The sequence below is a fragment of the Amblyomma mixtum genome, chromosome 2, assembly GCF_055824585.1.
Source record: "Amblyomma mixtum isolate Tamu chromosome 2, ASM5582458v1, whole genome shotgun sequence".
In the NCBI taxonomy this organism is placed as follows: domain Eukaryota; kingdom Metazoa; phylum Arthropoda; class Arachnida; order Ixodida; family Ixodidae; genus Amblyomma; species Amblyomma mixtum.
The window spans coordinates 280,880,998-280,903,500 of record NC_143013.1 but is presented as its reverse complement, the minus strand read 5'-3'; the positions used below and the strand labels follow the sequence as shown (position 1 = coordinate 280,903,500).

Genomic DNA, 22,503 nt, shown 5'->3' with positions numbered 1-22,503 from the left:
AAAGTTCATTCGCCGTCGTAACTGATCTGCGCCATTTGCATTCTAAGGAGATGTAAGTCAGACGGCTTTGTTAGTCGATTTGTGACGTGTTACGACACGGAGCACCAGGGGACCGTCGAAGTCAGGATCAAGCCGACGGGGCTTAAACTTCAGCGGGACCTGTAAACAAAAAATGTTGGAGGTCTAGTAAATTCAGTTTTAACTTGAGATAGAATCGCAACAAATCACTCACTGAAGATATAATAGAGTCAGTACGTTTCCTTTAACAGTTACTTATTTAACTTCACCTCGATTGAACAAGTTATATTTTAGTAACAAGCCACTAACGTACTCCTACAAGATATTTCTCAACAAATAATTTTTAATAATTAAAAAAAACACGTCAGCTAGTAAGAGACTAAGGGTAAGCAGCAGAGTTATAACATGAAGTGAACGAAAAATTCAACTACTATCTGGACAAGCTAACCTAAGGGAGGCGGTAATGCACAGCCTCGATGGCCATATTATATATATGGAAAAATAGCCGTAGCACGGTAGACTGGCAAGTCTCCAGATGCACTTTCTTGCTGTGCAGATGAATGAAACACAACTCAAACAAAACAAATGCGTTGGGTTGATTGAATTAATGAATGATATCACTGAACGAACCCCTCCACTTTGTCAAGAAGCAGGCTCGTGTATGACTCATCAATACGTTACACGTATTTTCGCACTGCTTAGAAGGTCAAGTGAATTTATACGACAGTTTTTCTACGCAATGATGCAGTCTGAAATTGAGTATATACTTCGTGATGATCATGATCGATAATTTAGTCCTCAAACTGCAGCTATGTTTGTAGAGAGAGATAGAGAGAAACAGAAGGACGGAAAGGCATGGAGGTTAACTAGGCGATGCCCAGTTGGCTACCCTACACTTAGTGAGGGGAACAAAGGGAGAAAAAAGGAAAAAGAGCGGCAATGAAATGACTTTTTTAAGTGTCCATTGACCACTATGACAAGGGGACAGAGGGCGCACAATTAAAGCTTAATGTTTACAGACGGCAACACAACCCCGAGTCCTTTAAAAAACCCAGGAGTGCTTTCACTGGTTTCCTTTGTGAGGAAGGTTTTGTCCAAGGCCATATAATCTAGGATTCTGATAGTGGACGAGAGTAAAGCAGCGTACAGTAGCAGCTAGGGAGGTGCGCTCTCGCTCAAAACGAGGGCAGTAACAGAGTAGGTACCCGATATGTTCATCGCAACCGCACTGCTCACACGCTGGAGAGTCTGCCATTGCGATGACATAGGAATATTTGTGGTTAGCTCTGACATACTCTTATGACGTATTCCACTGCTATGATGTACCACTGTTATGATGTACTCACTGCAGGAACCTACTACCCAGACATTACTAATTCCACGCTCTGCCGACGGGGCTACGCGGGCAGCAGCTATGGAAAATTCCCGTGCGGCATTCATGCTAATTCCCTGCTTGCTGATTACGAGCGTAGCATGCGGGAAGATACTTTACGAGGTAAAAAAATGGGGCTGGTTGGTGTATGATCTTCTTCTGAAAAACACCGCCAGACGAAACAGAGGACAGTGGGGGCGCGACGCATCGTGACCCCCACTCTACCCTGTTCTAGGCCAAAAGTTCATGCAGCTAGTGCCGGAGCTCCGTACACAGGCTCCGGATGAGTAACTCGTGTAGTTTACAACCGATTGCAGACCTTTTCGTAATCGTCAAGAGCGTGAAAAGCGCTATTTTTTTAACCAGGATTATAACGGTAGAGGAGGCTCTTCCCAAAACCTCGGGCAGAAATCGGTCTGTCTTCGCCGCTCTGTGTACGCCTTTCTGCCTATGTTTCTGTGCTAATGTGCGCACGCGCCCAAGATCCGAAGCGGCGTATCTGAGCCGTCAGTGTGTTTCTGTGTATGCGTGAGCCTCGGTCCAAAAAGCACCTCGCTCTCTGCCCTGTATGCACTTAGGGCCGCCGCACAACGCTCACACCTACTGCAGCCGGCATGAAGGGTTGCACTGTTTCGTGACCTATCGCTGCGTCGCTTCCAAGGGCGCACAGTTTGTGCCATGCTATGACCCAGTCGCCTGCCCATTGCATCGACGAGACCGTCATCCTCACTAATTTCCCACCGGTCAACCAGAAGTGAGCGAGTGGTTAGTCACCGACAGGCTCCCCGGGCCTCAAAAGCAAACTTTAGAGCTTCGGGCCATTTTAGTAGCATAAGACATCTACCTGTATCATAGCTGCGTTCACTTCGCGTTGTGTGCCTAATGAATATAGTCAGCATGCCGGGCTTGATGAAAGAAATGCCAGCTGGCCGTACGATTACATGTGTCACGAACATGTAACTCATATCTTTTTCCCGTTTTCATTATAATCTTAGGATCACGATATCCATCGCAGTGGAGGGTCTCACCGCATTGGCGAGATGCGCCGCATATCTGCCTCGTTTCGTTCAAGCGTTTCAAAGCTTACCATTGTTTTGTGGCAGGTCTCAAACCTGACGTGACGCAGCATTGAAACGAGAGCCACCTTGGTCTGCATCAGTGCAAGCCGCATGCCGACGCAATTCCGTGGTCCAGCCCCAAAAGGCATGTAGGTGAAGGGCCGCATACTGGCCTTGTTCTCCAGCAGGAACCTAACGAACAGCATAGAATAGTGTTGTAGCGCAACATCCACCATGAATGTATCGTGTGTCTACGTGCCGCTTTCTTCTGTAGTAGGGAAGCTAGCCTGACTGGTGTTTTTTTTTTATTACAGGGAATTTGGTACCCTGTTGAAAATCAACGCACGGAAGGGCCTTATAAGCATGCCTTATATTCTCCTGACTGCTGATTCATTCTATTGTATCAAAGCAGGTGTTTTTTTTAAAGTGATGTGAGCACACTTTTCCAAAATCCAAGTTGCAAGGGCCTTATAGGCAAGCCTTATCTTCTCCTGTCTGTTCATTCGATCTAGAGTATCAAAGCAGCACAAGGTGCCAAAGTGACTTGAGCCGGTATTATACATACGAGGAGCCGGATGTTTAGACGAACGACATTCAACTGCTTGGCGTTCATCTAGCACTTTAACTTCACTTCATCCCCCGAAAGAAGTCGAAGAGCCAGGGTGATAATTTCGCGAAAAGACCATTCGTGAAAAGTATCTGTTAAATAATTTTTTTTTCAAACTGCGCTACTAGTCGAATTTGCTTACTCTCTTTCCGGTTCCTCCAAGTTCACCTTTCTAGAGCCGGCAAAATATTTGAGAAGCTTACACTAGTGCTTACAATGGGAGTTTCCAATACCTGAAATACATCAAAGGGACTTGCCATAGAGCCCTTTTTAAACATTCTTTAGGTTTACACCGAGGCCAAATAGGGAGCCTTATCTATGCAATTTGACTAATCTTTAGATTTCGTTCATCTTCTCTTGTACAGCCTTTCAAACTCAAATGAGTGTTTGCCGCCGCGGTGGCTCAGTGGCTATGGTGCTCGGCTGCTGACCCGAAAGACGCGGGTTCGATTCCAGCCGCGGCGGCTAGAATTTCTTTGGAGGAGAAATTCTAGAGGCCCGTGTACTGTGCGATGTCAGTGGACGTTAAAGAACCCCAGGTGGTCGAAATTTCCGGAGCCCTTCACTACGGCGTCTCTCATAGGCTTAGTCGCTTTGGGACGTTAAACCCCACAAAACCTAACCATCGAATGAGTGTTTACTACGCCACGTTCGAATTCTCTTCTCTCGCGATTTGGTTCTGATGCTTTCTTTGTGCGTAATCACCGCTGAGTTTCACAGAAAGAAGAAGCTAGCGGCCGATATTTTGATACCGCACTGGAGTAGCCCCAGAGTAGTTAGGCAATACTGTTTACTTACCCGCTGCTGTAGCTTAGTGGCTATAGCGTTCGACTGCTCTGCCAAAGGATGTATGAGTGAATCCCGGGTGCTGCGGCCGCATTTTGTTAAGAAAAGGAGGTGAAATCACTCCAGGGCTGTGCGATTTCAGTGCACTTTAAATTACCTCGGGTACTCGAATTTAATCCGCAGCACTGAGCTACGGCGTCTATCATAGCTCATGTGCCGCTTCGAGACATAAATTCCACGTGCAACATTCTATAGTCAGTCTACTTTTTACTACTACTAATAATAGAAAGTGGTTTTCGGGGAAATAAATCTAGTGGTAACTGTCTGATTTCTCTGTGGGCACCTCAACTGCACCACGAAGGAGCGGATGACAGGAGTAGTGAAAGAATACAGAGAGCAGCAGGTGGCAAAGTGGAGGGCTCCAGAAAACTTTCGACCACCTGGCAATCCCTTTGCTCTGACATCGCACAGCACATGGGTGCATTTTGCGTTTTGGACCCCACTACTCCAATTCAGTAGCCGAGTTTCCTAACCATTGAGCCAGGCTTTCTGTTTATTTGTTTTTGCAGGTCAAGAAAACGATAACAATGAACAGTAGCTATGTAATCTCCTTAAACAGCCTGAAGCAGTAACAGGGGATAAGAGCAATGTAAATTTTGCAGAGCTATGAACTGCCCTCTTGCTATTAAGTTGCTTTCTGTTTGTGCCGAACACCTTGAGCCAAAGAACAGTCATCAATTCAGTTCCATAAATGGGACGGCGCTATTAAAGGCACCGGACCTAACTGGCAGCTGGTATCCTGGCATTCTTGGAATGATATTCACACTTACCTATCTGGATTATACTTCTCAGGCTCCGCGAAGTATGCGCTGTCACGATGAACGCACGGCAAGGGGATGGCCACACACATTCCAGGCTTGAAATGGATGCCAGCAACGGTGGTTTCCTCAGTGCAGAGTCGCAATATTCTGAGCGGCAAGCATGGCGAACAACAAAAAGGAGAAAAGAGAGATTATACCATGCTAATCTTCACATCTACAAGAGGAGCCTTGGACGACGCCAGCACTGCATAACGATTACGCTCTCAGGAGACTAACAGCTCTCGCCTTCGCCCTTCGATCACGTTCCACGTTACACTCGCTCCTATATACGACGTACTACGTCCATTACTATTTAGGAGAGTGGCACTAACAAACGCTCTCAAGGTAAGATTATACACAACGCATTTACTCCCGAATCATGTCCAACTATGGGGGGGGGGGGGAATTTTGAAGTAAAAAAATTAGACGAAACTGTTATGAAATCAATGAAGGTAAATGGTCCATTCTTCTCATATGCAGCAAAATATTTCTGTTAAAATGTTTCCATCGATCGCATCGAACAGTTAAGACTACCATCGGAAACCAATAGGGAAGACATTTGACGATAGAAAAAACCTTAATAGAATAAAAAAATGTAAGACTGCCGTCAGGTGATCTGCGGTTATATTGACTGTTATGCGACAATCTTTCATTCTATTAAAAAATTTCGTTCATAAACTCAAAAACAATTTGGTCAAGAGTTGCTGATTTTGGTAGGGTTGGACAACCTCCGACGTAGATCGGTCGGCAGATCAACGGACGTGAAATTTGGAGGTAGTGGGTTCAGATGCCATCGACGGAATGTGGTTGTTTTAATGCGCTAGCAAAAAAAAATGCTTTTTTTTCCTGAAGCCCGCAAGACCCGCAGAAACCGTCCGTCCGTCCGTCCGTCCGTCCGTCCGTCCGTCCGTCTGTCTGTCTGTCTGTCTGTCTGTCTGTCTGTCTGTCTGTCTGTCTGTCTGTCTGTCTGTCTGTCTGTCCGTCCGTCCGTCCGTCCGTCCGTCCGTCCGTCCGTCCGTCCGTCCGTCCGTCTGTCTGTCTGTCTGTCTGTCTGTCTGTCTGTCTGTCTGTCTGTCTGTGTCTGTCTGTCCGTCCGTCCGTCCGTCCGTCCGTCCGTCCGTCCGTCCGTCCGTCTGTCTGTCTGTCTGTCTGTCTGTCTGTCTGTCTGTCTGTCTGTCTGTCTGTCTGTCTGTCTGTCCGTCCGTCCGTCCGTCCGTCCGTCCGTCCGTCCGTCCGTCTGTCCGTCTGTCTGTCTGTCTGTCTGTCTGTCTGTCTGTCTGTCTGTCTGTCTGTCTGTCTGTCTGTCTGTCTGTCCGTCCGTCCGTCCGTCCGTCCGTCCGTCCGTCCGTCCGTCCGTCCGTCCGTCTGTCTGTCTGTCTGTCTGTCTGTCTGTCTGTCTGTCTGTCTGTCTGTCTGTCTGTCTGTCTCTGTCTGTCTGTCTTGTAGCAGGCTGCTCACCTGCCCACTGGGTTGTGAGCAGCCTGCCATGCATTCATACTAATATTCGTTTATGCCAATATGCTCATTTCTTTCCCTGCTCACGCTTGGGAACAAATTGGGCATGAGCATCTTTTCTTTCCTATACTGCGATCAAAGTGTCTAGGCTTGTCTTCACTGCGAACGAGGAAAGTATTCCGCCATTATTAATGAGCTCATTTATCCAACACGAAAAACACGAAAGGTATAGCGCTGATGTGGTTCTCACATATTGTCGGGACAGCATACTCGCAGCGCTTCCTTGATGCAAGCCTCGAGATACAACATCTTTTGCAGAACATCGTACGTTAAGTCACCCTGAAAGCAGAAAAATTCATAAAGTTGGCAGAACATCCCATCACCTCGTGAATATTTCGGGGCAGTCTATTTCTGTTTACTTAGTTTGATGTGTTACATGACTTAGGCATGGTGTATTCTCGGAGTTTTTTTAATTAAACAATGGAAAGTAAACCAGACGCTGAGCTGCCTAATTCACACACGATTCTGCGTGTTAGCACCAGAGTGAAGTGTCTATTGACTATGCTTCGGTTTTCTCCTCATCAGCTTAAACTTTCACAATACTTATTTTAACGCCTGTATGTTTTAATCGAGTGCAAAGCCGAAAACTCAGACTGCTCTGCTCTTTTCTGCTATTTTATCTTCAATGTTGCTCGTTTTTTTGTTTTGTTTCTTCAGCCGCAAAAACTCGCATAAGCAGCAGTTGGATACTTCTTTTTAAACTGCAAAGCTAATAATAGCCCAATGACTCCGATTTTATAAAATGGGTTCCAATCGAGAAAGCTCACGCTCACCTACATGTACCTCACTGCTAGCTGACTGCTGAATAATTTTTAAAATCAGGTGCAAGCAAATACTGCACATGAGGGTCACGGGGAAACATTTGCCACCTTGAATTATGCAGTGCAGTTGTGTCTCTTCAAGCAGTTGTCCCCTCCCTCATATACATCTTAGCAGACCGGCAGGTCAATCTCTCCACCAGGTGTCCCCAGCTTTCTACTCGTTGCTCACTTTCTACGCCCGCTTAGGGACGTCACTCAATTAAGTAGGTTTTCCCGCTGCAAGAGTGGGCTCTGGCGCGAAGCCGTGCATTGGCGTTTGTCATTTTCTGGCAACCGCGAAGGTTCAGCGGAAGTGCCATCGGTACCGTCAAAACGCTGACTGCGTGAAGTGCCGACCTCTACTCACAGAGTAGCTAAAACTCACAGGGTAGCTAAAAGATTACAAAATGACTTTTGAATTACAACTTCACTAACCCTTTTGTTTGATTATCATTCAGCTTCCACGTTGTTACTTTTTCCAAAAGTTATTAGAGCTTCTTCTATCAGCACAAGTGTAAATGCGGTCGTTTAAGCGTTAGTTAGTATAAATCACCTACTTATAGTTTAAAAGAAAGCCACGATTGTTTCTACATCACTCTTGGCCACACAAAGTTATATTATTTGCTAAATAAAGAAAGACTAGTTCACCGTTGAGAAATAATATTCGACTAAAGTAACTGTCACTAACGTTTTGAAATAACACGAAAGAGCAACACAACTACGTACCAGCGTTTGAAGTTTGAAGTTTATTCATCCTTCCCATACAGGAGAAAGGAGAAAGAGCAAGTGCTAAAGTCGTTGCCCGACAAAGGCTCTTGCTTCATCCAGCAGTCACAGCGAACAGGATGAATATGTGCACAAAGGTTGCAACTAACAAAGCGCATATGTAATAAAGAAATATTGGTACGCACATCATGCATAAAACTTTATATCACATCCGAAGGAAAACGTTACTTCTTGCTTGCCGTATTAAAGCACCTTCTATGACTATGGTAGATGCTAAATTACGAACTGTGTTTCGAGACACTGAAAATGCAGACGGTAAGCTACTGCCGTACCGCACTACAGTCGATCTTGGGTGTTCGAGTTTTTGGTTCGTCGAAGAGTAACTTGGCAGCACACTGAGAATAAGGAGACAATCACCTTGTGACATTTTCCTGAATAATACTTGCACATGGCACTCCTTGCCATGAACGACGAAGGAGTAAAAATACCTGTAAAAATTTGGTCCTCTATAGGACCGAGCTTGTGTTACTCGTTTATTCACCTATTTTTTTAAGGGTGTTCGAGCCGTGGCATCGAATGGTACTTCGGTGAGATCCATTACCCTGTATGCTAATATAGTTTTACACACACAAGCAGCCATACGGTTTACCGGTACCTCAGAGAGTGCCTTGTCCACTTCGGCAATCGCACGGTCCTGACATTCAGGATGGAGAGCCAGATAGTATGTGGAAAGCGCAAGGGTCATCGAGCCGCCCTCAACGCCGCCGATGAAGAAACTGATACCCTGCGCTGTTATCTCATCCAGCGACATCTCTGGAAACATATTTGGGCAAAGTGTTAGGACTCCTCATGTTTGATTACGTATGTCGTCAGGACAAGAAAATGCATCACAATTTAACAAAGCCACTGGCTCGCTGCTTTCTGTTTCAGCTTGGGACAAGCCCTTATAAAGCTCTCTTCAAGCCTCCGGTAGCACCTGCAAAGCAGTATTCTTTTTCTTCCCAGTATTTTTTACTCATTTTTAGTGTCAAAAAACACTACTTTACACAGTAAAACCCAGCCAAGATTCTTGTGTGAAGCCTAAGAGAAACTCGGGTAAGACTATATGCTCGCTGATTCGGTGACACGAGGAAATGAGATCAGAGCCCTCTTCTAAAATTTACAAACTAGTCTCAAAGTTGTTTACATATGGTTCGTTAAGTGTCACTAGCAAGCGTTGGGCACTAAAGCTCGCCAAGGGTTTGACCCCCTGTAACACCGGGAATCAGACCACAGCCCGCACCAAGCGAGGTGTCTCTGCCTGGAACTCTAAGCAGGCCGGAGCCCACACCAAGCAGGATCTCCGTCAGCCTCGGGCCCACTGTCCGGCTACCGCGTCTGGCCTTCGCCAACTCAACTACCGCGAGTTATATCTCGGCCGCACGCATTTCGTTTTCTTCGGGCCAAAATCTCTCCCAACCCATGGCTATAGGCTTCCTACCTCTTTTACAGCTCACGAACTGCAAAATTAACGCAACAAAAGAGACAACAACCACACAAACAAAGGAAAAATTTGCATCAATCTTGGCTCACAGTATAGAGTTCATGCAGCATGTGTGTCTATCACAAACATTCGCACATGTTCTCAGTCTCCAGTAGCCCTCTCCAAGAGGTTCGCTCCCAAAACGCTCACAGTGCGCTCCTAGACAGTACGCGACAGCGAGGTCGAAAGGGCCGTAAAACTCTCATCTGCGATAGCGCGTTAATAGCACTGGGTTTAAGACCCACGTAAGCAGCCCTAGCTGTCGTGGCTGCTTTTACTACGCAAAAAGCATTTAGTGGACTGGTAAAGGCGTCTGAATATACTACAACTTAGCAGATTTAAATATAGACAAATTTATACTAAAGGTTAGCGTCCAACCATAAATAAAACATCGCTTTGTTAGCATCCCCCCTGTCCTCAGAACCTATTGTTGTAATCAAGCAAGAAAGTTAACCTACCTGCTTAATCTATCTGCCTGATATTGCAAAGCGATATGCTGGGCGCAGGAAACTAACACGCTGAAGCAAGAAAAATATAATACGAAGTTGCCGCATGTACAAAGCTACTACGAACTCATGAAGCTTTCGCTTTGGCTTTGTATTTTTGTGCGAACCCCGACCGATTTTGCGCACTTATACCCCTTTATTGTAGAACTCTCAAGAAATAAAAAAAGGAAAAAATTTGAGAGGAAGCCCGCACCCAACGAGAAGTTATCGCAGGTACCCCAACACAAGAAATAAAAGCACTTAACGGCAGCAGGTAGACAGGTCAGAGAACCTCCTCCTATACTGTTACAACAGTTAATTATCTGGGCAGTAGCTGCTGACGCAAGTTTTCAGTCGCGCTCATTGCCATCCTTGTCAACCACGCTTTCATACTGCAGAACAAAGACCTCGCTCGTTGATTTCCATAACACTTGTTCCCTGCCAACCCCCGTAACTCTAACCAGAGATTCAATTTGAAAGAATTCATTCACGTTTACCTTTATGATGCTTTCATCGGACTCAACACAAACAAAAATCAGTGCGGTGAAATCAAAGGTATGACGTCACGCTGTATGACAGACGTAACGCAGCTGTTGCATACGACCTTCCTTTTCCTATCGGTTTCCAGTGGCAGGTAAAGCTGATAGCTGCTTCCCTTTTGCTTTAGGATAGAAATATAGTAAAAACGCCATATGTAAAGCTCCGTCGCAACGGGGAAGAGTTTCGCGTGGATCGCCGTTGCATGCATGTGCAATTATGCGAAATTTGAAGGCGAACAGCTGAAGCACAGGCGTGCTATGTTAATTCTATTGAATGGGATAACACAGAACTACCACCACCTCTGTGTTTTCATTACTAGCATGTACACTAGCTGCACTGGTTGGAACTACGTTTGATAGATTCCGCTTAATTAGCCCGTTGACGACAGCGATTTAAGCGTCCATTTGTACCTGTTTGGTCACGTGAGCCACGTGCAAGAATGGTTTTCATAGTTTGTTCGAAATTCCCGAAATTAGAATTTTGAAACCAATGCATAATCTATATAATTCCATCCCATGACATACAACGGTCAAAGTTCAGAGCTTCCTAATGATGGGGCAATCAGTAAATCTCACTTTTCTTTCCAGCATTCTCTGAGTTGTTATTTCCAGCTCTCTCCCAGTCATAGTTCGCATTCATAAACACTTGAAGGAAGTCGTCTTCATCCTGAAAAATAATGATTAAAAATGCAGCTTTACCCCACACACAAAGATCTTCTCAGAACAAGACATTTGTTTTTAACTGCCACACGGCAAATATGCCTGTCCCGCATTAGCGACCACTGAATAAAAGAACTGCCACGATTTTCCTCGCACTGTAGATGTCTGCAGCTGAAAACATGCCGTGAGCTTAGCACCATACTTTCGGTGTTGTGCGCGTTTAAGTCTGTCGAGGTAGTGCGTGGTTTCACAGGCTAATATTTGGCAGTTGCAATAGCTCAGTTGTTATGGCGCTCTGCCGCATAGGTCGAATTTTGATGGAGGCGATATTCTAGAGGCCCGTGTACTGTGAGATGTCAGTGCCCATTAAAGAACCCCAGGCGGTCGAAACCTCCGCAGCCATTCACTACGGCCTCCCTCAAGCCTGAGCTGCTTCCAGACGTTAAACCCCCATATACCCATAAAAACTTTTTTATTTGTTTCAGTTTTATTTAACAAATGAGATCTGTAAAATGAGGCAGTGTTTAGTTTCAAAAAAGTATGCGCCATTCCCAAAAGCGCTTGCCGCCCTGATGTGATGTAAAAAATCACATGATAGTCATTCATGCTAATGAAAAATCTCAAGCCATATTTTCGCATACCTTCATCTTTGACTCTCTATCTTGTATCAGATGTGCGACATACGCTCTGAAAACATCTGTGCTGGCTTTCTTCGGGTAATCAGGCTGCAACACCTTGAATACACTCGGCATGAAAACTGCAAGAATAAGAAGAAAAAAAGTAGAATTTTTCAGCGACACGTGTTTTTAGGGTATTTAGGCATTGAGTTGGGTTCGCCCCTGCCAGTCACATGACGTCATTCGAGGTGCAACATTTGGCCAGAGAATGATTCTGCAGGCCGGGAACGCGCAGTCACGTCAAAGAACGGTTACGTGATTGCTTCGCGTGTTGTAGAAAGAAAAGAAATGCAAGCATGAATAGCAGTTGCGAGAAACTGAGAAACTGCGAGAAAGTTCTCCGTCTTGCACAGCAACCGCAAGCGACGGTAACTTCTGTGTAATTTACTTCTCGTCAAATCGGGTGACCTCAAAGGCCGTTGCGACAGAGCTGCTCGAGGCTCGGTCCAGCCGCCTCTATGATGCCCGTCGTAAAGTTGAGCGTATCCTCACTGGTTTTCATGCCTATGAAGCACTTTGCACGCCACCAGCGTGAAAATTCGTCGGAGCCGAAGCGAGGCATGTCTGCTCGCTATGACAGCCAGGCGGCGTTCTCCTGCTTCTCCATATGTTAAGCTGTTTTTGTGAAGTATCGGTCGCATTGGTGCAGAGAGTGCATTTGTATTAATGGCAGTTTCAAATGCTAACACATCTCAGATTTGTACTCATAACAATGAACAAACCTGAGTAGAAAACGTAACGACGAAATAAACAGAAAACCTAGGTAGAAAGACACGATTTGGTTCTTCAACGTTCGGAGCCAGTCACTACTATCATTAGATACATAAGGTAAACAATCTTGTTTGTGAATGAATTGTTGTAACATTCGATTAATTATTAGAAATATTTGACTGAAAAGTGAATAAAATGTTGTAATTGTGATTGCCCCCAGAAAAATTCAGTTATACTTACATAGCATCAGGACTTTCCATCCACCTTCACTAAAGTATATTCCCTCAAGACACCTAATTAGGGCGTGGTTCGGCTCATTCTTGCTGTCCAACTCAATGCTGTAGTTCAAAGCAGCCGCAGTATCCAGCGCCGTATGAAAGGCAAGCCTACAACAAACAATTTTTTCTTGTTGCATGACATCTTTCCGGTCGGTTTTTGTACGCTGGGTTTGTATGAAACTCCTTCGAATCTCCAAAAGAAGCAACTAGGGCATCATTTTGGTCGTGCTTACGACAACACCTATGTTGTTTTTAGACGGTGTAGAGCCACAGCTCGTGGGTCAAGATTTTCTGGTTTTGCACCTGAGAACGAAAACTGTTACATTGTTCACTAATTACTCTTGTATTTCAGTCACTGCTCAAAAGCTTTTCGCCGCAGAATCCTGCAACATACATCGCTTGTTACCTGTGCGATATGCCGTGTTCTCAGAGCTTCCAGTTCAAATATTTGAGAAAAAAATTTGACACGACGCTTAAGCTCCGCCTTAATGATATACGTGATAGCGTTAGTAGGTTAACGCTCATATATGCGGATTTGTTCGTTCTACAGTTAACATTCAAGATCACTGGGAGTCCTCACACTACTACAGGTGAAGTGGTGCAGCGGTAAGCGTTGCGCCGCTGCCCTGCGATGGCAGGTGATGCCACAGACTGTGCTTGTGAAACCCTGGTTTCTCTTCTCAAGGGATCAGTCGTGACCGATCAATAATTCACTGCCATCGGAAGCGGTGGGCAGTTTGACCACAAAACGATAGGCAGGTTGTGATGACGTGACAAGGTCGCGTAACTTAAGTGGCCCACTTAGGTTTTGGAGCGAGAGCTCCACTACGCCATGTTTCGCCAAGGTCATCGGGTGTTGCAGTCTGACCTTCAGCAGGAGGAGCGCTGGAGGCGTGGCTGTGACGTCAGACCACGTGACTCACCGCAGCTGAAGCAGCCGCGCCACTGCTCCGACCGAAATTTGAATCTTGAGCACTTTAAATGGAGCTGGTGGAGCAGGTATTTGCGCCAGCACTTTTTGTGCTGATATGATACTTAGCGTTCGAGGAGAAACTCACTCGCTGAAGTTGACAGGCTCGTTTTGGTTGGCTGCGTCAACGATGCGAGAAGACAGTTTTTCAGCGATGGTTTTGAGCTTGATCATAATCTGCAATGAGAGCGTCGGTAAATAAGCTTGTTTATTTGTATGGGAATTTAAAGGTGCACTGAAGAGGAATCTGAACTTGTCTTTTTGCCGCGGGAACTCGATCTACACGTTCCCAGCATTCTTAGAAACTGCAACTTATTGCCCTGCATGGCCGATTTCCCAAATTAAATCGAATTAACGTCCGGCTCCCGCCCTTTTTTTTTTTTAATTCTCCCTCGTACGGTGGGCGGAGTCGACCAACGCGTGGAGTGCCTTTCACTCAGTCCCGTGGCGGCTTGCCGCTCTGCCATCGGCGGAGTAATACGTAGTAGTCCGTAGTAGCAAATAGTCCGCGCGTATTTTTATTTATGCGGGCTTATTTTGCGGCTATATTATCTGCGAATGAAACTATTTATTCATGGAAAGCTAAAAAACAAAATGAAGCGACAGCAAAGCCTCCACGGAGCTGGCTGAAAGGAACTTCACGCGTTGGTCGACTCCGCCCATTGTACGAGGGAGAATTAAAAAAAAAAGGGCGGGAGCCGGACGTTAATTCGATTTAATTAGGGAAATCGGCCATACAGGGCAATAAGTTGCACTTTCTAAGAATGCTAGGAACGTGTAGATCGAGTTCCCGCGGCAAAAAGACAAGTTCAGAATCCTCTTCAGTGCACCTTTAACGTCCCAAACCGACTCAGGCTATGAGGGACGCCGTAGTGAACGGCTCCGGAAATTTCGACCGCCTGAGGTTCTTTAACGTGCACTAACATCGCACAGTAGACGGGCCTCTATAATTTCGACTTCATAGAAATTCGACCGCCGCGTCCGGGATCGAAGCCGCGTTTGTAAATAAGCGTATGCTTCCCTATAATGTAGGAACCTTGGGATTGAAGCCCATTGCCCGGTGAGCAGCGTTCAATTAAATTTTTGCACGGTAGTTTAGCAACTTCTCTCGCCCAAACTTGCATGCAAGCATGAAAATTTCTGCTCTTGTGCTTTCATTCATGTTAAGTCTTTGTCTTAAAGGCATTTTAGGGTCTTTTAGTCAATGTTTCATTCCAGTGCTGAGACTGTCAAAACGGAAATGTAGAGTTAGTTTTTTTTTCCAATCGCGCTGCAATATGTAACGTGTCGTAAAGATACCGCTTGTTCCAGCACACCTGTAAGTCTTCCTTAGTGATGTTTCTTCGGTCAATCAAAAAAATCCACAACTTTTTCTGCTGCTCTATTTGCGCAAACAATGCAGCAGTGCGGATTTTCAGCAAGTATCTAACCCTGTTTTAACATATTTGCATAAACAAATATCTCAATAAGTAAGTACTTTTGAGTTTCGCACACGAGTACCGCGTTTGTTAGTGATCACGAGAGTTCACGAGCATGCATCAAAGCATTCGATTCCGACTTTCAGCCCGACAAATGTTGCATCCATCCACCGGTTAATACCAATGCTATTGGCTTCGTTCCACGAAGAAACATCCTGGATACTTTTGTGCCGGTAGAGTTGAGAATATAAAAAGCAGAAGTGAGCAAATCTTACTCATGAAATAAATTTATGCGCACGAAATATCTGAACCGAGCAGATCTTCAAACCAGGGCGAAACAAAACATGGGCTCGTCGTATTTCAGGACTGGTTAATGGGGAGCTTTCCTGACATAAAACACTTACTCTTCTTAGCCCGGTGACAGTTAGCGCCGGCGTAAATATGTTTCTTGCCTTCCTCCACTCGTCGCCTGAGAGGTTATCAATGGCCTTGCGCCAGAGGTCGTTTCCAATACGCTGAGCTGCCTGCAAAAATAATTAAAGTCAATTCAAAAGATTGTCACACCAGATGATAATACAACCCGTATATGGTACGTTCATTCTGTCAATTCGTGTCATTGTTGCTACAGCACTCTTCTGACTCTTTTTGAGATGTTTTTAGGGCTGCATCTGCGACTTCTCTGAATCACGAGAACCTTCAAATCCCTAGTATAAATTAACAAAAAAAATAATGTCATCACCTTGCATCGCCAAAAAAAGGCATAGCTCGCCTGGAAGATGACGATATGTAGTGCTTCCACTATCACGTCTCCGCCACCATTGCCGTTTCCTCTTTTCTGTCTGGAGGTATTTAAACACGCTTGTCTAACAAGTATGTGGCAATTTGGTGCAGGCGGCGTGTAAACGCTATCCAAGAACCACCCCCCCCCCCCCCCCCCCCCTTGTCGTCACCTTGCATCCCCAAAGAAGGCATAGCTGGCGTGGAAGATGACGATATTCAGTGCTTCCACTATCAGGTCTCCGCCACCATTGCCGTTTGCTCTTTCCTCTCTGTAGGTATTTAAACTCGCTTGTCTAACCAGTATGTGGCAATCTGGTGGCGGCGTCGGGTAAAGGATATATCCAAGAACCCCCCCGAGTGCCAGTCGTTACCCCAACCCTATGCCACTTGACACCCCGGTGCGTCGCTTCTGTCGCAGGATCCAGAGGCAGCCTCCAGAGCTCGGGCGACAGAGGCCGCCATGATGACAGCTGCTCCTATACTCCTACGCAAGCCACCTGTGCCACACCAGCCCACTACACCTTGCAGACCCCGCAGGCTCAAAACACACTCAACGGGCACTTTTTCTATAGTTGTGGATTGCTGGTTGCTTCAGTTTGAGCGCGTCGCTGTTTTTAACCTGAGGGACCATAGAGCGAGTCTTCAGGATGGAGCTCACACATGGCTTGGAAGCCGCGGAGACGTTTTAAACACGTGGCGAGAGTTCCGTCGTCGGCTGCCGGAGGTCTACACTGGCGCGGATCGGCGCGAATTGAGCGTGCACTCCGCTTCCGAGTCCAAATGACGAAAGAAAGCGTCCGTATGCACGTCGAATATATGACGCGTCTACTACTGAAGGAAGGAAACGGCGTGAAGAACAGGTGGCGTGAAAGAGCACCAGTTGAAGGCCTCGCGTGTAGCCCACCATCGAAAGCCGGCGAGTTCGTTGGCAAAGCTTCATACATGAAAGAGGTACTAGACTCCGTTCCGCGATTTACGACTGCCCGTGCATCTTGCTGGAGTCATGGAATCGTTTGGATCGGCAATAAATCTGTATTAATAGTTTGTTTTGACAGCTGTCTCTCGAATGGCGGCCGAAATTCTAACATACTTTCCCTTCAGTTTTATATATATATATACATATATATATATATATATATATATATATATATATATATATATATATATATATATATATATATATATATACATACACGCACTTTGTGCTTTCTACTGTCATTTCCTTCGCCACATCAGTTCTTTCTCGCTATAGCAATCGGAGAAGGGAACCAGTCGACACGCGAGGTTTACTGTAACCACCACTCGATCCCGTGTTTGTGTTAATTCACTGCTTCCTAAATGATCCTGTGAGGCAACATTTTTTTTGTATATAAAAATATTTGTTTTTGCGTGTGGCAAAGATGCTTTAAATATAGAGTGTGGAGCCTGTTCTCTGGCTTTGCTCCTTGCTTGTGCATAAAACTCTCACCGATTTGTCGGAAAAGCTCTGAAATTTTGTGGCCAGGACTTCCCGAATGATATTGGGGTCTCCCACCACAAGCGTTGGAGCGGTTCCTTGGTACGACCTACAAAAGGGAAACCTCTGTTGATATACGCTGAAAAAAAAATAATGTCACCGTAACTATGCTCCTCGATTTCACTGTAAGTTATATTAATATAAGCCAGTACTGAAAGACATTCACGTTATGCATTATGACTTCTATCAAAAATATCTCTCTCGAATCTTGCATACAACTCGTGCAGCAGGGTGACCTCTTTATTACTCGTCGAAATATTGAGCCAACGGTGCCAAGTTCTTTTTCCCGTTTTTCACGATGTGCTTACGTAAGGTTATTAGGATGAAATACAGTTCGCGAGAATTATAAGGCTCACTCCAATAAATAGCTTAAAGATGTTTAAGATGCACAAAGTATTGTTGCTGGGCCGGTTTTTATTGCATTACGTCATTACCTGGTGCGCAAAATGAAGGTGGCCATTTATAAGCTATCAGAAAATTCCACGCAATTCTATGATATTGAAATCGCTGGATTGGCATTCTGCACCACAAAAGAGGCACGGAATTAAACACAGCGTGCTTTAAGGGATACGATTCTTTCATCGGGAATTAGGTTCGAACGTCAATAAAAACCTCTCCGCTTGATAAAACAGTAAGACCCTCTAAACGAACAGACACGTAACTCCCGCGAAATTGGGGTGTGCAGGTAAAATTACGTTGCAGGTGCTGCAGTAACAGTCTCACAAGTTCATCACGGGCACACAGCGTAGCCCCTAAACCCTACACAGTTGACGAAGCGACAGATTATTTCTGTAGGGTTAAAGCAATCGCAGAGCAATAATTGAAGTCACCTGGTTTTTTTACTTATACACAGTGAAATTTTAGTTTCGATTTCATAAGGAAAACTGTCACAGCGGTCGAAGTGATCTGCGGCATGCGCATGAATGTCAGGGCTGCGTTGACAGCACTCCAAAACCAGACACTGAATAATTACTCTCGTTCGCGTAGCAGCCAGTTTCTCTTTTTTCAGTGTTTTATGCTTTGCTACGAGGCCTAAAGAAAAGGTTACTTTTGAAAATGATTGCAGCAATGAAAAGCCTATGTAATTCAAAACTGAACCCTTCCAACAACATAGGCTGATGCTGCGAGAAACAAAACATTTTAACTAAGACAAACACTTGCCAAGCATTCTGTGATACACGCAGATTTGTTAGCGCCTTATTTTAATAGTGCATTAAGATTACTGGCTGTTGGGAGTTGTTCACTTACCCATAAACACGGCCATAGCATTTGTGGTTACGGTGGAGCACTTCATTTAGCGGCTGCAATGGAAAGCAAACAAATCTACGAGAGGACACTTCAGAAAGTAAGCGTCTCATTTCACGTTTATTAGACACTACAGAGATGAGCGCCGAGTCCTGGCCTTCGAGTATTGTTCAAGAGCTCTAATGCCGGGCCTGCTGAATGCTAGATGCAAACCGTTGTCGTAAATGATAAGCCCGTGTTTTAGAGCGCAGCTCCTAAGCACCCGCTCATGGCTTGCGCGGCGTCCCTCGCCGTCGTCGGCGGCGCAGCCAGCAGAGCGAACGAGCAGCCCAGCTGATGATGAAAGACAGCGAATGAGGAAAGTACGGCGATAGCGAACAAACCGCGAAGAGAAAACCGAAGGTGTAGGGTACAGCGGCTGCCAGAAGACGGGCTCCGCGGCGGCCTCCCTTTAAGAGATGGCCTAGTATGGCAAACCAGCGTTGAGGCAGCTGCCAGCCTCCCCCCCCCCCCCCCCCCTCTCCTCCCCATTTCAAAAGGGACGCTCATATCTTCTATCTATCCGTAGTGCACCCACGGCTCAAACACCGCACCAGGCGCGCTCAGAAATCACATTACCGAACCACGTTATCGTCAGCCAATTGTTCGGCGCATCATGTATTGCAGCTTTTCTGACACGTTCCAAAACATGCCAATTTTGTATAGTGTGCACTATAACGTAAAGTAACTCCTTGACACAAGTCAGTGGCACCTTTACACCTTTCAATAAAAAGACAAAGTAAGTACACTGAAAAACGTAGCTGGTCCATGGGTACTTTGACTTGTACCGAGAAAAGCGCTTGAAAAATGTGGCGCAAAAAAACTAGAGAGCGACAGACGTAAACGCTTGTGTCGGTCGTTGTGTAGTCAGCACTTGTTTTTCAAGCGCTGTTTTCACTAGAAACAAATTAAGAAGAATTCTGCTTGCTGTATGACAATCGAAAAAAAAGGAAGCATTACGTTGCAATGACAAAATACGATTTATGCCATGATGACTTAAAGCGGTCTTTGTCGCCTCGGTCAATTGCGAATATAAATCCGCAAACAAACTGATTTCTTTTTCTTCAGTGAGACCAACAGCATTTTGTAACTTACCTTTGTGAATATGTCGTATAAAAAACGAAGGTGCTGCCAAAAAGTAAGATGCGCAATGCCCTTGTCGCTCCAGAACGTGAAAGTCTTTCTCACCCACCTAGAACAAAGTGAAATATAAATTAAGTATGATGTCAGCCTGTAATGTACCTATGCAACCACGGCTGTAGTCTGCCAAGGATATTTTCTTCATGCGCACTAGTTGAGTAATAAATTTTCAAATTTCAGGGTAATTTTTCTCTTTCATTCGGATCGCGGTAACCTTCAAGTTCAATTCTTGCTCAGGCCTACTCGTACTGACAAAAAATATACTCTTGTCTAAAGGAGTTATCCATGTTCCATCTGATGGAGAACATTTCTTGAGGTTCCCATCCACATCCACTGTAGAAACACATCTCATTACTCATCATTCCTTAGGTCACATTTATTTCTATATTAAAATTTTAATTTATCGCTCAACGTGATTCTATGGCTCATATCATAAAAGCACGTATGGCACCGTTTTTGGCACGCATTGTAGCCTTCGTTACCCTCTGTGGTGAATGTGCCTTTAAGTAACTTAAACAAACCGTCGTAAGGAAGTCACGATCTGCATTATTCGGTTCAAGTTAGTGCGAAATAAAGGAGTGCATTTCAACTTCAGCTTCGTCGTCAGCCTTGTAGGTTTTCCTCACGCACAGCTCTTGACAACGAGAATGCAAAGCAGAGAAGTAACCATGACGATGGAAGCGAAAGAGGAAATTAAACACGCACTGGAAACAATTCAAAAGAGGAAGGTAACTGGTGAGCATGAGGCACCTGCAGATCTGTTGAAGGACGATGGGAAGGTTATGCTAGAAAAACTGGCCACTTTCTATACGCAGTGCCTCACGAACTTGAGCACAGAGAAACCTTAAGCTAACCATAAAAATAACTCCATCCGTGAAAAATGCCACGCCGCGGACTTCAAAAATCACCGACCGATCCCCTTACTGTCCGTTGCCGACAAGATATTGACTGAGATGATCGCATATGAAATCAGGAGAACCTTACGTTTCAAGCGACCAAAGTACCGGGCAGGCTTTTGTAAAGGATGCTCGGAAATACATCGTGTTTATAAACATAATAAGGGGAAAGAAATGAGCAAAATAAAACCATGGACTATGAAGGACACCATAGATGAGGACTCCAGTTTTTTTTGTTTGTTATTTTTTTGACGAGCCGGGGTTCTTTGACTTGAACCTTTACCGGGTAAGTCGTTTCAACTTTACTGGGAAACACGTCCTTGTAGTTTTGGGTTCCTTTATTTTCGACCTTGTCCTTATTAGCGATGTAACCTTTCCCAATATGAGAGGCACCATTGGGGAGAACTCCAGATTAATATTTCCCATATTTGCTTGCCACCTCCTACCTACCTACCTCCTGGGCTTCTTCCACGTGCACTGACATCGCGCCGGACAAGGGCGTTTCAGCATTTCGCATGTATAGAAATGCGGCTGCTGCAGCCAGGATTCGATCCCGCGACCTCGGGCTCAGAAGCCGAACGCCATAGCGACTAAACCAGCACGTTGGGTCAGTGCAACAAGAAGATCAAGACTCTTCTGTCTAGGATATAATAACGCAAGACAATGACGGGTATCAAATTGGTCAGTCAAAAGAGCGCTCAAGCGCGTTTTATTGCGCTCTTCAAAGCACTCTGGCGAGCAAATATGGACACGCCACACTGCACAGTGAAGTATAAAACAAATGACGAAATACACTACAATTTAGAGCTGTCAGCACACATGTGGCAACGAATCGGCGGCAGGCGTTGGTAGGGCACCATATCTACAAGGAGTCCAAACTTTCCTGCTCTCTTGATACCTCTGATATCGCTATCCACTCCGCACAAAAGCAGTTGTAACGCAGCAGAAAGTACTGCTGTGACATAGCGAGGAAGAAATTACGCAGCCTTCGCTGACCCCAGAAATATTTCCTCTGCCTTTTTTCTTTACTAGCTTCAATCTGCAACGTTCACCTAAGTTCACCACAAGGCGAAAACTGTTTCTGCCAGAATGTAAAGAAAAACTAGGTGCACTTACCAGAACAAATGAGACGCCGCAAAAACAAGGAATGTCGCAAATACGTACAGCATGGTGCACATGACTGAACAGTAGGAGCTTGAAGGGGAACAAAATCACCAAGTCACTTTGTGCGAGTTCCTTCAATTCGTGACACTGCTGAATAGTAAGTTCGTATTGCTCACTTTGACCCGCACACTCGAGCCACCGACGCAACCAGAAATGCTTGTTTTGTGAAACGTGCGTAGTGCCGTCGTTCTTTGGACACACACGTCATGGGCTTGCGCACCGATACACATGAGCTGACAAGATGGAACGCTCGTTGTGTTTTAGCATGGAATCATGTGCAGCTGTTTGCGATGCTTCCATTATAATGAAGGCAGCTCTCCCCCTCCGCTCTCCAGGAGGAGGAGGAAAACCGGGGAGGTTAACCGGCAGATGAAACAAGTTTGCTACCATCACCGCTCTCCAGGCCATTTACTAGCCGCAAAGGGCGAAGGGGTGTCGTGAGAGAGAAACAGAACTCGCAAGTTTGTCGCAACCAGTTGGCTCTAATCACAAAGCAGTGTCACTCATTGTGTCAGACGGGGAATGGAGAAAACTAAAACCAAATACTGGGATCAAACACATCAAGTCTGTAGAGGGTGACATCCGTGGTTAATAGGTGGCTTTGTTAAAAAAGGAAACCCTTGACATCTTCATGGAACTTGCGATCCCGTGCAGGATTTCCTTTTCTCCAGTTTTATGCTGTCGAAGAGATCCCCTTCACGATTTAGTGCTACGAGGTCAT

General features: G+C 45.4%; 1 protein-coding gene across 1 annotated transcript; it reads right to left on the bottom strand.

The window, feature by feature from the left end:
• Positions 1–57: 57 nt before the first annotated feature.
• LOC149364164 (cytochrome P450 3A41-like) lies at positions 58–21,787 on the bottom strand. The gene is made up of 14 exons (XM_089570043.1): positions 21,735–21,787; positions 19,678–19,774; positions 18,547–18,599; positions 17,251–17,347; positions 15,407–15,526; positions 13,673–13,761; positions 12,577–12,722; positions 11,590–11,705; positions 10,865–10,955; positions 8,398–8,555; positions 6,407–6,495; positions 4,672–4,809; positions 2,478–2,640; positions 58–159 (listed from the first exon to the last, which is right to left on the bottom strand). The coding sequence occupies exons 1-14, from the start codon at positions 21,785–21,787 to the stop codon at positions 58–60; spliced, it is 1,512 nt and encodes a 503-aa protein (XP_089426169.1).
• Between the last annotated feature and the right edge of the window lie 716 nt (positions 21,788–22,503).

Coding starts and splice junctions, on each gene's coding strand:
- LOC149364164 (XM_089570043.1), bottom strand. CDS start 21,787: ATGCTGTACGTATTTGCGACATTCCTTGTTTTTGCGGCGTCTCATTTG. Junction 17,348..18,546: donor TGCTATGGCCGTGTTTATGG/GTAAGTGAACAA, acceptor TCCCTTTTGTAG/GTCGTACCAAGGAACCGCTC. Junction 15,527..17,250: donor AGAGCTTTTCCGACAAATCG/GTGAGAGTTTTA, acceptor TTATTTTTGCAG/GCAGCTCAGCGTATTGGAAA.